Raw genomic sequence first — 19,353 nt, forward strand, 5'->3', positions numbered from 1 at the left:
GCCGTCCTAATGCACGTGTATCCATGTGTACTGCCAAAATTTATTCAAGAATTATGCTAATCTGACATTGATAATTTTATTCGGGCTCTGTCCTTCCAATTGTCTAGGTATACAGGACATTCTGACCACAACAGAAAGATATTCAGTAAGTGTCAGTCAACGTGGAAGTAGTATAGAATCGAGTTTGACCACTTTTCAGCAAGCTACGTCAATGGCTTCTTCAAGTGTCAGCCAACATTTAAGTAGCATAGAATCGAGTTTGACCACTTTTCTGCCAGCGACATCAATGGGTTCTGTAAGTGCCAGTCAACATGGGAGTAGTATAGAAACGAGCAGGACTACTTTAAGACCTCCCGGTACATTAGGCGCAAACACAATGACAACAGCCAATAAGGAAATGCACCCGACTGCAACTACACAGAGCCCGTGTTACAGCTCACACCATGCAACTGGGGACAATGAAGAATTATTGAGCATTTTATATAGCGAGGTGTGTGATGACTGACAGTTAAAATTATTATTATTATTATCATTATTATTATTATTATTATTATATTATCAAGTATATTTTTATTTATGTTTATTATTATTATCTTCATCATCATCATCATCATCATCTTCATTATCTTCATTACCATTATCATTAGCAGTACTAATGCGTGAAATATTCCTTCTTTACCAAAAATAGATACATAAAAGAAATATTATTATTATTATTATTATTATTATTATTAATTTTATGAATACTATTATTATAATTTACCATTGAGTGAATGATGGTTGCTTTCAGTATAGTGACAACTCTAGACATGGAAGTGAGTGCACACAAGGTAGGCCACGTTTAAAAATCTATAATAGTTAGAGTTTTATGTTTTAATTAATAGTATTTTTTACAATTGTAATTCACCGGAGATAATACGTGACAAAACCATATTGATATTTTGGTGAATTGAAATTCTATTACAGGCAATTGTTCTCACTTTTTTGAACAGCTCTAATCCTTTCGAAGTACTGACATAGAACAGAACAATTCCGTTTAATATATATTAAATTAAATTAATAATAATAATAATGATGATGATGATGATAATAATAATAATAATATTAATAATAATAATAATTATTATTATTTATTATTATTATTTATTATTATTATCATTATTCATCATCATCATCGTCATCGTCATTATTATTATTATTATTATTATTATATTATACGTTGATAAAAATAACATGCAACTGTGTGCAAATAAACTCTACTTCATTCGTTCTGTCATTCAAATATACTTTTATAATGCAAATTTGCCTTTAATATTGAAAGGTTATATCATTATTATTTAGTTGTAGCAGAAGAATATATTGTGGAGGTGAATAAATCTACTACAATAGACATTTCAGGCGGAGATTATACTACGAGAATTTATTTACCACAATCTGCGATCCCTGGTGTTAATGGTAAGTGGATTGAGAAATGAATCATACAATGGTAATGTTAATAATAATAATAATAATAATAATAATAATTATTATTATTATTATTATTATTATTATTATTATTATTATTTTTATTATTATTATTATTATTATTATTATTATTATTATTACATAAATAAAATATGATATAATAATTGTTATTATTATTAAAATAATTCATTCAATTCATGGTAATTTTGAGTTCAACTAAGCTGCAGCTGCTTTAACGCCTTAGAAAAAGAAAATTATGTTTATATAGTTCAATTTAACCTCGGTTTTTATTATTCTTCAAACCCTATATTGCCACCAATATGTAATTTTTCTTCATTAGGCCATCACAAATTATTATGAAAAGTTTCATTTAGATCTAGATAAGTTTTTAGAGATATTTAGGCCTGGGACCTTAGCAATTTAAATGACCCTCAAATTCACACCCGAAGATCCAAGCATGGAAAGTGACTAAATTGCCTGTTAGGAAAATTCTGTGCAAAAACAAGCAAAACGAAACAAAACAAAACAAACACACAAACAAACAAAAAAACAAAACAAAAAACCCCAAAAAACAAAACAAAAAACTAAACTAAAAACAAACAAAAAAGGCCAGTGGAAGGATATATAATCAGAACAACAACAACAACAGCAACAGCAACAACAATAATAATAATAATAATAATAATAATAATAATAATAATAATGTTAAATAATAATGTATTTATAATATGAAAGTAAAGATATTATAATAATTATGGGTTATTTTTTGCTAGATGTGGTTGTTTATATATCTTCAGAAGTCATATCTGAAAGTAGTGATCGTATAAGGACACCATCGAACTTCACTGAGTTACAATATTCAGAGGCTACCAGAGTGGCAATCATCGTTAGCATTCAATTAGTATCAAACAATACGAAGATACAGATTAGCGAAAAATCTTATATTGAAATCGATTTTGAAATTTTTGAGGTGTGTTCTAAATTTTGTATTTGAAATGCTTTTTGCTTGCATATATCAGAATAATTTCATAAAATAAATTCATAATCTTTCGTTACTGTTAGTCTTGATTCTATTTTTACTTTTCTATTTCTACATCGATATTCTGCTCTTAAAATGAATTGATCTTGATGGAGTAGTCTAAGAATCTTACTTGGCGCGAACGTATTAAAGGCGCCATATCTATTTCTATGATGATCTCATTAATCACGATAATAACCCTTTTTATAATACAGTAAATATATTCCACCAAGAAAATCACTTCCTTTAAGTATCGCCATAAAATGCCGTATCTTTTAGTTAAAGTGCCGTAAATCAAAGCTATTATACTTAAGATGTTTTCCAATTATGCTAAGTGTATGTGATAAATCTTTGGTTTGCGCACGCATAATGTGCATTGGAAGCGACATGTCCCATGACATTATCATGCCAAAATATTGGCCAAAAAAAACCAAAAAAAAACCAGAATATATGATGGTATATACAATTCCTTATAGGTGTTGGACACAGATCAGTATGATGCATATTGCGTTTTTTGGGACAATAACCCTTCTCCGTAAGTAACATTGTGCACTGCAATACTCAAATAAAAGTACGGTAAGCCTATAACGTATTACTCCTTTATGAATAGTTTGTATCAATAGGCATATATATATATATACATATATATATATATATATAAATATATATATAGGCCTGTTGAATGTAATGCATGCATGCATATATATATATACATATACATATACATACACACACACACATATATATATATATACTGTATATATATATATATTTATATATGTACTGTAAGCCTATAACGTATACAATTACTCCTTTATGAATAGTTTGTATCAATATGCATATATATATATATATATATATATATATATAAACCTGTTCAATGTAATGCATGCATGCATATAATATATATACATATATATATACAAACACATATATTTATATATATATATATATACTGTATATATATGTGTGTATATATATGTATATATATATTATATATGTATGTATGTTATATATCATAACTTGATAAAGGTCTGTGACCGAAAGATCTCGTTGGATAATTCCAAAGATCACTCTGAACCTCCAAGTTGGCCAGAGTCTCTTCTCTAAGATTTCAGGTTGTGATAAAAATAAATTATTGTAAATGGACCAAGGGCGAGGCCACTACATGTTTGATGAAATTATTAAACTCCATTAATTATTGTTTATAAAATTACGTTTCTTATATCAGTAACACGTGGTCGACACATGGTTGCTTCGTCAGTTTCAGTAACTCGTCAAGCACCATCTGCAGGTGTAACCATCTAACGAGCTTCACAGTGTTGTTCGCTCTGAAATCCACGGTACGTATTCATGGTGTACTCGGAACGAAAGTGTTTAATTATCACCAGGTGCTTTTCCACTATTCATACCTAAGTTACTATCAAGTAACTTAAATAATATCTTAAAATGCAGAGGATTTTAGTAAACTGTTAGTCGGTTCAAGATTTCAGTTTGTGAACATGTGACGATGTCGTTGTCGTGAAGAATACAGAATTTATTCATGTTTTACAATTGGAATATACTGTACAAGATTCAGAACACTTGATTGAACTAATACAGAAATTTGTTTTACAGCGGCATTAAAAATAATTTAAATATGAAATTACGTAATTACAAAATAGATAATTGGTTACAAAAATAATACCACACAGGTTGGCACACCACATCCAAACACTTAGTGCAAACTATACTGTTGAAAACATAACTTGAGATAGAGATGAAAGATCGACTCAAGTGAAATGTTTTGTTTGAGGGACACAGAGACGAATACCAGATTGATTGAGACTATAACAGTTATGTAGTAGATAGTATATGTGGGTAGTGGCATAGGCCTATGTATATTTTAAATCATGACTTTTGTTAATAATATTTCATGAAATTATTTCTTTCATGTGCACATACAGGCTGATTTAGCAGCTGATAAGTCCACTTCAATTTTGTCTGTGGTTGTTCTAAGCCTGTCACTGTTTTGCCTTGTTGCTGCTGGGTGCATTTTCGTTTATGTTGGGTACGTTGTGAATCAATCGACATAATACACATATTTCTTCATCACACGCATTCGCGTACCACACTACATTACTGTTTTATCACCATACTTCAAGAAACATCACAAATATTCTTTCAAACATAAAATAAATTCATTACAATTTACTGATATTTTACGCATGCGAGTTGAGATGTACCGTACTGATTATATTTATTCAGTATGCTTTATGGCAGTGGCACATCCGAAGCCATAAATGCGTCTTATTATGCAGAGCTAACACTGGTATGAACGTCTACATACTATCATAACAAATACTTGTTTATATAATTGAACCATCTTTTAAATAAAACTCCTCACTGCATCAACCTGGCGATGTTGTAAGGAATTGAATTGAAATATATCATAAAATAAATTGTTAAGCTATATATATTTTCATATAGACCTACTAAACACATAAGCATTAACCTGTCATTTCTATCTGTAGGTTACGCAAGACATTTGTTATAAAAGTACACTTCTGCTTGTGCGTGGCACTAGCATCAGCACATTTTTTGTTTCTGGTTGGAATTGATAAAACAGAGAACGAGGTAATATTGTTTAAATAGTTTCAGTGTCAATAACATACGGTAATGTAATAGTTTTTTTTTAAAGTGCAATAACTGGCATATTAATGAACTTTTGTCCCATTTAAATGCTTATATATAAATAGTTAAGTTGTAATTTTTACCTTTTTAAAATAATAATAATTTAATTAATAATTGACTTATCGAAGTATTCAAATGCACCTTAAACTCTCTCGGACTTTTTAATATTTTTAATAACGCCGAGAAAATTTCCAAAAAAAAAAATATGTACAGTTTGTATTTTTACAAGAATTTTTATATTTTATGTTTCTTTATCTCATCTTATTGTATGACTTTTTTGTTGTGCAGTATCCTTTGTATTTAACTGAAGGTATCACATGGAGACTGAATACCATGTATGTATGTGACGATGAATAAAAGAGTCTAAATCTGTCATGATAATTAATTTGTCATTTCACTTTTCAGTGGCAGCTTGAAAAAAAAAAAAAAAAAAAAAAAAAAAAGTAACAAAAAATTAAAAAAAAAAAAAACGTAACTAAAAGTTAAGTAAGTTTAATAAATAACAAAAAATAAAAGAGACAGTGAAAATGTTTAACCTGTTTTAAATCTCTAGAAACGAGCGATTCGTATAATCATTGGAAACCAATATAATAATTACGACCAAGCACTTGCTATAGTTAAACTTGAAAAACTTGCCGATCGCCGAGTTATGATATGCACAAGATTTGCCAAACAACTGTACAATCACCCAGAATTTCGACAGTGGCTTCCTGAAGAGAGAATTGTACAGGAAGATATAATTTGAGACGAAGCAATAAAATAACGATACCTAAAAGCGAAACGAATAGATGTAAGAATAGTCCTATCCCGTACTTCACAAGATTACTCAATTCGATAATATAACATTTAATAACGATTAATATAATTATAACAATAATAATTAACTTGATGTCCAGAAAAGATTTAATTTGAAACGAAGCAACAATATCATGATTCCTAAAAGCAAAACAAATTTGTTATTTCATTTGTCCTACTCATCCTGATCACTCACTTTTATGGTAATTTTTTTTAATAATTATTGCAATATTTATTTAATCGATTTTTACACGAGTTTGTAAATTTGTATTTTTATCCTGTTGTCTTTATTGTTATCACTTTTTTTTTCTCAATATATGCTATATTTTTATATTCTCTTTAAAATTTTTAAATGTTTGTGAATTTTTAATGCCTTTTTCTTAATTTTTAATTTATTGTAAATTGTGAGCAATTTAGCCTTGGCTACAATTCACTTTTTGTCAATTGCTTTCTCCTTTTTGTATCGTTTTGAATAAAATATACCATGAATAATAATAATAATAATAATTATAATAATAATAATAATAATAATAATAAATAAATCAGATGTTTTATCCCATGTTAACTTAACAAAGGTTTTCCAATACATGTAGAATTTAGATTGATTGAAACGTAATTTGTATATTTATATTCATTCGGTTACGTAAACAAAAGCGAGGTTTAGATTAAGACATAACATTATGTTAGCTAAATATTGAATATTGAATTAGGTATTATATTTACCATGAAAGCTCTGAATATTGTGTTTTGTGTCGCATTCAACATGCAAGAGAAAGGCCCTTGTTAAAATTAAATTATTATTACCACTAATATAACATTTATTAGGATTATTTATATTAATAATATTAGCATGTATTAATTTGATTGTTATTAGTATTGTTATTATTATTATAATTATTATTGTTGTTGTTGTTGTTGCTTTTGTTGTTACCGTTGTTATTATCTTTATCAGTAAAATGGCATATAATATGCAAATTGGTATATAACATATACATGAAAGCTGTTTATTGCTTCTGATCCTATCTGTTTCAGGGTATATGCAACACGATGGCGGTCGCAATTCATTATTGCTATACGTCAGCCTTGATGTGGATGTTAGTTGAGAGTATTCATCTGTATATGACCTCAAGGAATTACCATCTTACACAAAAATGTTTTTATTCCTTCAGTGCTGTTGGGTGGGGTAAGTTTATACTATTATTAAAGATTACATAAATATAATTAATTTACTTCACGTAGACTATTGCCAGAACATCAGTCAGCTATAATAAACAATATCGCATATGCAATGTAATTGTCTGCACGCAGAGCATTTCATCAGTTACAATTTGTAATTAGAAAAGTTCAATATTAAAGATGTATTTTCCCATGAAACTCACCATAACAAAATTTTAAAAAATTGTTTTGAAATTAACTTGCACATTTTGAATTAACATTAATTATGGTCAATTTGAACATAGAAAATGCGTATTTAAAAATTGCTTACCCATAAATTTTACAGCGGAAAAGGGGCACTTCCAGCCATCAGAAGTGTTTTTATTATTTGGATCATTATCCAGAAATGCAGAGTACACACGGTTTTATTTTCAATTGAATTCTATGCTTAAGTTAATAAATTGTATCTGTATTGCAAATGAGCAAGTTATATTTATGAGACTGTTTTTCTTTTTGTCATGTTCAATTATACATTTGTAAGGCTTACGCAACTGCTTTGCATCGATTATTATGTCGTATCAACATAAAGTACATCGATTAGAATTAAAGAGCTTTTTTGGTATAACTTAAATCATTTCAGCTTCTCCTTTCGTTATTGTCGTCTGCAGTTATGGAATATTTAATAGACGATATCGTTCAACGGAAGTGTAAGATTATTGATAATAGTACTATTATACATGAATGTGAACTCTCAAAATATTTGTGCAATAACATATATAGGCCTATATATCTGTCTCTTATACACATCTAGATGTGTATAAGAGACAGATCTAGTCCCGAGCGCATAGAGACCATGTATTATGCGCTATATAAGTCTCCAACCATTGTCTCTAACCATTACCGTGTTTACGGTGCTAAACAGTAGACTCAATTTTAATATTATATATACATATATATTATATATACATATATATATATATATATAATAATAATAATAATAATAATAATAATAATAATAATTATTATTATTATTATTATTATTATTATAAAAGCATTTTTATTGAGCCATTTATCCAAATAATAAATTTGCTCATAGGCGCATTAAAACACATATAATCTTCAATTGGAATTTAAAATATTACACATTAAGAATGATTGGTAAAGGAATCCATAATTGAAAGATTCTATAACCTACATTTCAAAACATTAAAGGTAGATATAAATGGTACAAACATCGTTCAAACAAAGAGCAAATGATATAATCATACTGAGCATTATAGCTCTTCAACGAAAAATGTTCCTTATCAGTTGTATGAAAAAGTGCTAGAACCTGTGACCTCTAGCTAGACCAAGGAATAATGTTGCTATCATCTAGATTCAATCCTGCCAGATCCGCTTTTTCAGCCAACAGAAAAGTACGCCTATTAAAATCATGCAGTACACTTGCGTTAGTCAGACTTAACTCATTATCACAGACTCCCTCATGAATTTTTTGTAAGTACACGATGTATCCATACATGTCAATAATATTTTGTTTTGTTTTTGACAAATATAGAATATTGTATCTTGTATCTTGTTTATCCTTTTTTTTTTTATTGTTTTGTATATCGTTAGATGCTGGCTCTCCGCCGATAGTGGTAGCATATTTGTATTTTTGTCAACTGTGGTGCTGGTTATCTTGGTATGGTAAACCTATTATAATTATTATTATTATTATTATTATTATTATTATTATTATTATTATTATTATTATTACTATTATTATTATTATTATTACTATCATTACTATTATTACTATTATTATTATTTTCTATTATTACTATTACTATTATTATTATGCCTATTATTATTATGGGCCTATTATTATTATTATTAGGCCTATTATTATTATAATCAAGTTACAAGGAAGAAATGTTTATGTGTTTGTGACGATTCAGTGAAGGGTGTAACATTGAGGGTCTTTTCAATATTTGAGGTAACAGACCTTAATATCTCTTAAAACAAAACAAATGGGTCTAAATGAAACATTCTATAATATTTTGTAAAGGTCTAGTACAAAAATGATTAAAATGTTTTAACGATCCGCAGTATGGTATGGATCTAAGGACCACTGAAAGGAAAACGTCCCAGACCACATATTTCAAAAACGTATCAACTGATCTGAATGAAACATTCGGAAAAAGTTTAACCAAGTTATAAGGAAGAAATTATTATGTGTTAGTGACGATCCGTTGAAGAGTGTAAATTTTTGAGGACCCAGAGCTAAATATATCTTTAAAAAAATCAATGGGTATAATTTAAACCTTGTATAACAGTTTGTCAAGCTCGAGTAAAGAAATTATTAAATTTTTGTGACGATCCGGAGTGAGTGTAGATCTCAGGACCATTTAATTTTTTGAGATCCCAGACGTAAATATGTATAAAAGGTTTTCAATGGAAGTAAATGAAACTTTCTATAATTGTTTGTAAAGATCCAGTAAACAAATGACTAAATTTTTGTGATGATTCCGGCGTAGGGTGTGGATATGATGACCATTTAAAGGAAACGTCCCAGACCAGATATTTCAAAAACGGGTCAACTGATCTGAATGAAACTTTCGGGAAAGTTTAATTCAAGTTACAAGAAAGATATTATTATGTGTAGGGTTGATCCAGGTTAGGGTGTAAATTTGAGGGTGATTTAAATTGCTTACGTCCCAGTTATAGATGGATAAAATGAAACTTTGCAAAATAGTTTTTCATGGTGAAATGAAGAAATGATCCAATGTTGGTGACGATCCGCAGTAGGGTGTGGATATAAGAACCATTTAAAGATTTTTTGTTGACTGTTGGTTAAATTATTTAAATGCAATTTGCGTTTTCTAAAGCGCTTAAACCAGTTACAGCTAGGTTAAACTCAAAACTACCGTAATATGCATAAACAATTTTTGCTTTTAGTAATTGAAGCGCTATGAACTGAAAATTCACTTTCCTATGCAATGTCGGCTCATATAGCGCGGAAATGGTTATGAGTCACAATGTACCTCCCTATTACCATTGCAGAAAAGTCTCACTAATAACGTCGCGGTGAACTTGTTTTATTTTTCCTCTTCATTTTTTCCACTTCATTAAAATTATATTGGTTTTCCGTGTTTTTTTTTACTTTATACCTTTTAACGACTTTTCTTTTTGTTGCAATTTCAACTTCATTTCTTATTAAAGCAATGGAGAGAAGCCCTATATGATTTGTTGTTCAAACAGACATAGTAAGTCTAGTTATTAGATTGTGTTTACGGTTCTAAGCCTGTCTCTTATACACATCTAGATGTGTATAAGAGACAGATGTATCCATAATTCATTAGATTACATCTGTACAGTATAACATTATATAAAGGAACTTTTCGTGAAGGGCTGATTGATACGAATGACATCTTGTCGAAATGACTTGTTTTGTTGCTGGGCCCAGGCCCAGGCCTATTTAATGCCTAATTATTATTTTGTGATACAGTTCTCTTACTTAAGGCTAGCCTAGGAAGGCCTAGTCTAGGCCTGTCTCTTATACACATCTTATATATATATATATCCTATGACAAATACCATAGCACTCTGCGACATTGTATTGACATAATTTTCTGACATTAAAAGTAACGACAGTGTTCACATCGTTGTAATAGTTTGTATAATAATGCTTTCTTTGCTAGGAAGTTTTTCAAATGTTTTCATATTCAATATAATATTAATTCAAATTATAATTTAAAAAACATTTACTTTCTGAAATAATTATAAAACGTAAGTTACAAGTTATAAAATATATTTTCTTTTCTAGGGCTTATTCATATTTCTCTTTCACTGCCTGGATAACAACGAGGTAAGTATTACACTGATTAAAACACATCAATTCGATCATCGATTTTAAATATCCGAAATTCAGGAAATCAGAGAAACACACTTGAAAGTGTATGGAATTAAATCTACAAAAATTGGAAATTAAATGCGGAACAGATGACGGTGAAGTCACATGTATTAGGTAATTTGTATTAATATAACACTTTTAATTAACTTTACTGGCTACGTACACGTACCACTGCGCCATAAGATATAGCAAATAATATTGTATGTATGAAAGAAAGACAAATTGCACAAAATGCAATTATACAATATAACAACCACGGAGTAGAGAAAGTCAGAATTTTGTTCTCAGTAATATAATACCCTGATAGTACTGTACTTATATATGACTAAAGAATAATGTTTTTTTTTTTTATATTTCTAAACTGTAAATCCCATAAGCGCTCTGATCAATTAAAAAAAATATATGGTGCTAAAATGCAATATCAAAACAGTTCTGTTGCTCCAAGACAGAAGTAAAAATAATGTATGACTATTTTCAATGACAATAAGTCTAACCAAAGATAATAAATAGCAGAAGATAAAGCAGCTTCCCAATATAGTGGAACATCCGTTCAAAAGGCATTGTGGGTACAAGGAGAGCAATTTTACTGCAACCGCGCGGCGGCGCTATATAAAAATAATAAAGGAGCTGCTTTGTTCGCTTGTTTCCTTTAGTTTCTCCACTTAGTAAAATGTTTAAATTTTACTGCAACCGCAAGAGGGCGAATGTTCCATCGATTTTAATGCAAATACGCGGAGCAGCTCATTCTTCTGCTATTTAAGTTCTTTGGTCTAACCAACAGAATCTTGTGACGGGTCCCTTCTGGTAATTTATACATAAAATAGAACTTAGTTTATCTTTTTTTAATATATTTTTCAGGTCAAAAAAATGTTGAAACTAATCCGTAATAAGCAACTAGTGAAAGTGGACATTAAAATGTCGAAACGCTCATCACAAGCTACAGAGACGTCTACTATCAATACGGCATCAGATCAAACTCGATAATTAGATGAAGTTCTTTTTGTGGACGTACCCGGTTTGATAAAATGGGATCGTATGGGAGGTGTATGACAAATTTTTAACGTCTTAAAGACCCGACAGTCTTAGAAAAACTTGAAATACATCTTTATCCAACGAAACGCGTTACTGACGTGAAACAGGCAGCAGCGTGGAATTGGTTAAGAGTAATCACATTCATATTTTCAGTTCTGCTATTACTGCTTAAACTACTTTGCAAAAAAGTGAATGTTCTCGTCAAAAGATTAACTTATAAAATCCAGTAAAGCCGAGAGACGACACCAACGCCATATTTTAAATAATAAACTGGCCAAATTTAAGTGGGAACTGCATATTTAAAACGTTATCAATTTCAACCGATTATCTGTTAAATCTTGATGGTCAATCTTTTGGCATCATCTCATGCCGTGCTTTGTCGTTTGAAGTTGATGTGTTTTGGTAACTAGGTAGCCACAAAACTAATCTTTGTGCGCAGTACTTCGCAAAGAGGACTGTTCAAAAGCGTAGCCTACACTTAAGTAACTTTTGTGACTTCAAGATGCTAAATTTAATGAGACTGATAAGAAACATATAATTCTTAAAGTTATTGTAAAAAAAGTAGGCGTTTTCTGATTATTCGGATGATTGTATTAATTATGTTTCAATGCAAGATTATAGCAATATGAAAAAGGAGCCACTGACTACTCTTTTATGAATAAAGAAAATGCACCACAATTACTTTTTATAGAGGCTATAATAGATAACACATTGGTGAAGGTTTCAGACCAAAATTGTAATGAATTGCTTGATTCGTAGGATTGGTGGTATAGTCCAACTCTGAATTGGATTGGGTTGGATTTATTCGGTGTAAACACCAAGGACAGCCCACGAAAGTCTAGAAGAAGACTTATTTCCAGTGGGGTCCTTCAGGTGGTGATTGGACAGTACACCGGGAGACAATCCACTACTCTTTTCCGAAGAGTGTACTTTGTTCTTTAACGTGCGCATGGGCCATAAATGCACACGGGACCAACGGCTTAAACGTCTCATCCGAAAGACGGTGCGCTATTGTAACTTGTATTTCAGCCCTCTAGCTGAAACACAAGGAGAGGCAGCGATGGAAATTGAAGCGGGGACCTAGAGATCTCCACGGTTCAGCGCACACACAGTGGCTACCACCAGATTAGCCGACTAAGCTAAGCTGCTCTCTCAAACTCTAAAATAGTGTGAGCTTGGCTTCATGCATATTGTCACTCACTATGGCCCCGAAAAAAAAAAGACGGTCCTAACGTCCAGTCCTAAATTTGTCTTTGTTGGATATACACGCGTTCCTGCCATCCTTGCCTATAGTTAAATTTGTAGACCCGTCTTCTGGGATGAGAACTCAAAATAGGAGACCCATTACACACTTTTTCATCTTAAATGAATTTATGACTGTCTAAACGAAGTCGTGTTTAAATACAGTACCATTAGGAAAACCACATTTATCACTAAAATACTGTGAATACTAAACATAGCCAAAAATAACCCATTCATTTATGTTCATCGCTGCAAGCTATGGGCTTTTTAACTGCCTATAAACATCACAGTATAATTTAATTTGTATTATACTAAGAATGAATTAATAACATTTTTCGTTCCACCTGATCATTATCATCCATATATACAAAGTTGCTGGAATTACATATTTCGAGCTTTCAGTTCGAGTCAAATATAGTAGGTCAATATCAATGATACTAGTTTGCTTGTGTACATAATTAAGAAAAGAGAAAGTACATAATTCTGTCAGTATAAACCCCTATTAATCGGTGTGATGGCCATTATGAGTTTTACTGATTTGTTATACAGATTTTTTAGGTTAAAACATTCCAATTTCATTTCAACAGTATTGAAAATGTATATCTTTACACAAAATAAAAAATGCCAAAAACAGTGGAGAGACATAATTGAATGATTGCAGAAAACAAATGTGTGTACTACAAGAATAAAAGCAATAATTAAAATTTCATGGGTTGAGGAAAGGGTCATCAGTTGACTTGAGTTAATTTCTGGCTGCAAAAGATTTGGACGAGTACAATGCTTAAATTGTTCAAGGGGAAATTGTTTTATTAATTTATTATCTTATGAAAAAGATTAAAACGTTTCTTCAGTCATTGATGAACCCACGTGACCATTCTTAAGAACAATGTAATGAACTTGCACCCAAAGGCCAAAGAGGATTTACTGCATTAGGAACAGGATTCGTGGGTATAGAATGTTGGCTGAATTGTGTAGATACTCTGCAGAGTTGGAAATGGTGGTGTTTGACTACTTGTGTATTAGTGCTGCAGGTTCTATAATGAAAGCAGAGTATGCTAGTACAACCTCTTGGACAAAATGACAGATTTAGTGTGAAGGAATTAAAATCTTCTTGACCACCACATAGTAATTTGTTCTATTGGAATCATAGATTTTTTCCTTAAGCTTCATCGGCTTCTGTTGAAATATAACAAAAACATGTCATGGTCTACCAAGGACTTGTACTAGGATATAGTTCACTGATCTCGCACTGCACGCCTGACTGGGATCTTTGGTTCTTTAAGGCAAGTTCTACACATGCTCAAATACACCCTGGTAGAAATGTTTATTATATATAACTTTTGCAAAAAGTGGTGCGGGGAAGTGGGGTGGGGTGGTGGGTGTCATGTCAACTGAGGATCATCGTCCGGCGAGGCCTGTTACAGAATAAGTAAAATACAACGCGTATTAAGATGGTGGTGGAACAAACACGATCACTGATTTATCAAGCATCAATCTGAATAATAATGCAATTAAGCATAATATCTCCATTATAGGTAATGACATCAACATTTCTCAAATTTAATATATAGCAAAATGCATTAAGGCATATAGTAAAATGACAATAACAGAAATTGTTTTAGCACTTATCACTGCAGTGTTTATACTTCAAACGCATTGTAAATAACAAATTTTAAATTATGAATTTGTGTCTTTATTTTTAAGTTGTATGGTAAATTATATTTTTCAACAGTATTTGTATAAACTCTTGGAAGCACGCTTCCATTCCAGTGTTAAATTGGCTATTCTGTTGCACCACATGGTTGTCACAATAGCAAATTTAACTGTTGTAGGATATGCTCTGACTCCCATCGACTCACCATACGGAAATTCTAAGCAGCTGAGAATACGATGCGATAGGCCAAATGTGACTTATCCTAGATACCAAAGTAGGCCAAAAATTGAAAAAATTTGAAATTCCAATGAACTGTAGCAATCCACTCGAAAAATTAAGGTTTGTATAGAAGATTCTGACTAAGAAATTGTACTACTTTATATATATTTTTTATTTGTTTTAGCCTAGGTATGCACTGCATACCTAGCTTGCCTTGATGGTCCGCCACTAGCTAAATTATGGTGCAAGCCTGCAGTATTCTTACGAATTACTCAAATAATACACGGAATTACCCAAATGATACAGAATTACCAAATGATACAGAATTACCCAAATGAGCCCAATTATATTATAATTATTATTATATATTATATTTTATTATTATTATTATTATTATTATTATTATTATTATTATTATTATTATTATAAATATAAATTAAAACAAAAACAGTCGATTATTATTATTATTATTTTAATATTATTATTTTCATTATTATTAATAATATTATTAGTTTTTTTTTTTATTGCTACTATTCTATTGTTATTACTATCCGCATTATTAGGCCTATTAATTATTTGGTGTTTTTTGTTTTTATTATAATCTTAACATCCTTTATAAAGTGATGTATATACTTTTATGAATATAAAACAAAATCACATACACGAATATTAGGGATTTATTAAGATTCAAACTGGCTACATCCAAATAAGTGAGAACACGACCTAATTTACCACTCCTCTTAGCTAAATTATGGGACAAGGCTGCAGTCTGGGCATTCTGACGATCTACTCAAATAATACACGGAATTACCCAAATGATACAGAATTACCAAATGATACTTAAATGATACCCCAATTATATCATATTATTATTATATATATTATATTTTATTATTATTATTATTATTATTATTATTATTATTATTAGTGTTATTATTGGCTTTTCCCAGCAGTACTGCGAAAAGCCATTGTGTTTGTTCTGATTTTTTTCCCCTTTTTTCTTGCATATATTTTTCCTATCTTTTTGCACTGTTTATTTTCTTGCCGTCACTTTGGTATTTTCCCATGCTTAGAATTTTTCCGTGCTTTGCCGAAGTATTTATCATTATATTTATTATTATTTTAATATTAATAATAATAATATATTAATTTTAATATCATTATCATTAATAATTTTGTTTTTTTTCATTACTACTATTACTATTGTTATTATTATTTTCCGCATTATTAGACCTATTAATTATTTTTCTTTTTTCATTAGAATCTTAACATACCTTTATAAAGTGATATATATTTTTATGAATATAAAACAAAATCACATACACGAATATTAGGGATTTATTAAGATTCAAACTGGCCACATCCAAAGTTTATTTTCGATAACCATGGTCTTCAAATTCACAAAGGGAAAGTTTAAAAGTTAACTGTACGCTACTGTGGCTGGCTACCCCAGCGGGTTTTTTTTATTTTATTTTCAAGGGCATTGCACAGTATTTGGTCCGTGAGGGTTAAATTTTTATTTATAATATTAAAAGTTTCATGGATAACAGTGTTTTGGGAGACGAACTTAGATAGAGATTTAGCTCACTTTCTGGAACCCCCCTCTCTAACTTTTGTTCGCCTCCCCACCCTCTTTTTTTGTGCTTATCTTTATTTTGCTTTGTACGAGGGTTTATTTTTGCTTTGTAGGGAGGTGGGGGGGGGGGGGTAGGCCTAAACGAAATCGGAAATTAAATCTAAAAGGACCTACTCAACAAATCAACTCCAAAAAGTACAAATATAATTAGAAAATTATGAAGGTAATACATTGCATGTCGTTATGTAAATACTTAATAAAATAAGATCTGATAATTGACAAAATTACGATATTACAAATATAGGTGGATGCACTATTGGAGACTCTGGACCATTAAAAAACTAGACTAATCTATTGCATTTAATAAGGCGTAGGATAAAGAAATCAATCAAAATTAAGCAAAAAATTAAACATTTTAAGGTTCACAATTCATATATTTTTAGCTCATTTTCTGATCATCAACATTTTGAAAAAAGAAGAAGAAATTAGATTGATGGATTACATCAATGAAAAAAAAAAAAAAACCCATATTAATAATAAGGCTACCGTGTTGAACTGTACCGTTGCTGAGTATGACTAATCTATTGCATTTAATAAGGAGTAGGATAAAGAAATCAATCAAAATTAATGAAAAAATTAAATAATAATAATAATAATAATAATAATAATAATATTAATAATATTAATAATATTAATATTAATATTAATATTAATATTAATATTAATAATATTAATAATATTAATATTAATAATAATAATAAATGAGCACTTTTGCCGTGCATAGGCTAGCATTAGTTACAGATTTATATAAAAGTATAGTTTTAAAGCTTATAGGACCTATATATCGTAATTGAGTAACTGTCTCTATTCAATAAAAATAACGAAGTATTATGCATATCATGTTTGTAATGCAGTAATTTAACTGTTCCCTGGTTGCATTTAGGAGGCGTTTAGGCCAACGACACTGTATTAGCTTTCGTATAAGAAAGGATGATAAGCCTATAATTAATTTTACCTTTTTGCTGATATAGATTTATACGGTACCACCGTCCCTAGCCACGGCAAAAAGTAAAAGCATACTGCCAGGGTAGGCCTGATTGACCAGTCGGACCCCTACCTACGTTTTTTGAGAGGTAAGTAATTCAATGAAATGTTTTTTTGTAGATATTTAAAATTATATTTTCGCCATTATTGAGACCCATACCTTATATAAAATTAAACTTTATAAAATTGAAACGTAAACAAAACTTGTTTCAAACCGAAATAAAATAAGTAACGCGTTACCCTTAACCAATACGAACGCGTCAATTGTAATTGTTTACAATGGCCGTATTCGACTCGTCGTTCTTCGTTAAGCCACGCCCACCTGCGCAGCGGTAAAATCCCACTCAAAAGGAAGACGACCAGTCGATTAGAAAACTTGTAAATACTCGACAAAACAAAATGGCTGTATAGTTATCGCGATACACGTTGCGTAATCAAGATTGCTTCAACTTGTGGTAGTATGAGTTTTTCGTAAAAAAAATATTTTCATCTAGTTTTTGAAATTCTGTTAGCCTACAATTATTTTTTGACTCCATGTGGATAAATATTATAATTTTTATTCTATGAAATTTAATTTAAGTTATATTAACGCAAATGTTGTTTATAAACTCACCAATCGGCCATGTTTTTTGGTCACGTGGATAACTTAACGCACCACTCTGGTTTACGTTAATTTTCGTTGTCAACGAATTAAAGTCTTACGAACCAGTCGAATGAAAATGATACGGTACTCCACGAAAACATAACATGACAATTAATGTCGAAATATTGAATCCCAACACGATGGCGTGCATTTCAATACTTGGAGTATGATTTATTATGGAAGGCAATCGCCGCCAAAAATACAGTTATAAACGAACAATCTACTCGCAAAAACGTACAACCTACTCGCAGAAATGAACAACCTACTCGCAGAAACCTACAACGTACACACTGTAAAGGATAACGTTAGACTTGCACAGAAACGTACAACGTATTAGCCAAAAAAGGAACAAAAGACACTCACAGAAACGAACAACCTACTCACAGAAACGAACAAAGTAGTCGCAGAAATGGATGCGCACAGCACTCTCAGAAAAGGACAACGGAATCGTAGATAGGTCAGCAAAATCTCGCGTCTTAAGGGCTGAATGTAATTTTCTTCTTAAACATAGCCCCCTCTATTATACGATACGATTTATTGGGTTCATTTTAAGATCAGTGGCACCCATCACTTAGATGGTGCACCCATTAACAATATAAAACATAAGCAAAGGAAAGCAAAAGACAGTTTAAAAACAATAAAAGGATAAATAGCATAACCAAAACAAAACCCTCTATAATACTTGCCTCTCAATATATGAGAAGCTCGTTATTTTAAGCCATTTGTCCTAAAACACCGATGGATAACAATTCCGGGGCTGTGTTACTGTTATACAGGCAAAATGAAATAGGGTGCGCGGCAGGTGGGATGAACAAGGAGAATCAGAATACTATATATTTGCGCCTTAAAGAGGTACGGTAGTTCATTTGTAAGAAGTTGAAGGGGTTAATTCATCCGGCATGGCATCAAATCGATGCTATATGTAGGGAGTGCATACATTTAAGTG

General features: G+C 30.6%; 1 protein-coding gene and 1 long non-coding RNA gene across 2 annotated transcripts; both read left to right on the top strand.

Moving 5' to 3' along the window:
• The first annotated feature begins 113 nt into the window (after positions 1-113).
• On the top strand, positions 114-5,509 carry LOC117124765 (adhesion G protein-coupled receptor L4-like). Its single transcript, XM_033271086.1, has 8 exons — positions 114-490; positions 791-830; positions 1,342-1,455; positions 2,238-2,434; positions 2,959-3,017; positions 3,714-3,825; positions 4,429-4,532; positions 4,996-5,509. The coding sequence occupies exons 1-8, from the start codon at positions 212-214 to the stop codon at positions 5,114-5,116; spliced, it is 1,026 nt and encodes a 341-aa protein (XP_033126977.1). The 5' UTR covers positions 114-211; the 3' UTR covers positions 5,117-5,509.
• A 5,399-nt stretch (positions 5,510-10,908) lies between these two features.
• LOC117124766 lies at positions 10,909-12,665 on the top strand. Its single transcript, XR_004448016.1, has 2 exons — positions 10,909-10,952; positions 11,856-12,665. It is a non-coding gene; the product is annotated as an uncharacterized LOC117124766 (long non-coding RNA).
• The last annotated feature ends 6,688 nt before the right edge of the window (positions 12,666-19,353 follow it).

This window comes from Anneissia japonica, unplaced genomic scaffold (assembly GCF_011630105.1).
Source record: "Anneissia japonica isolate Jap-2015-1 unplaced genomic scaffold, ASM1163010v1 scaffold1764_len714935_cov166, whole genome shotgun sequence".
NCBI classification, from domain to species: Eukaryota; Metazoa; Echinodermata; class Crinoidea; order Comatulida; family Comatulidae; genus Anneissia; species Anneissia japonica.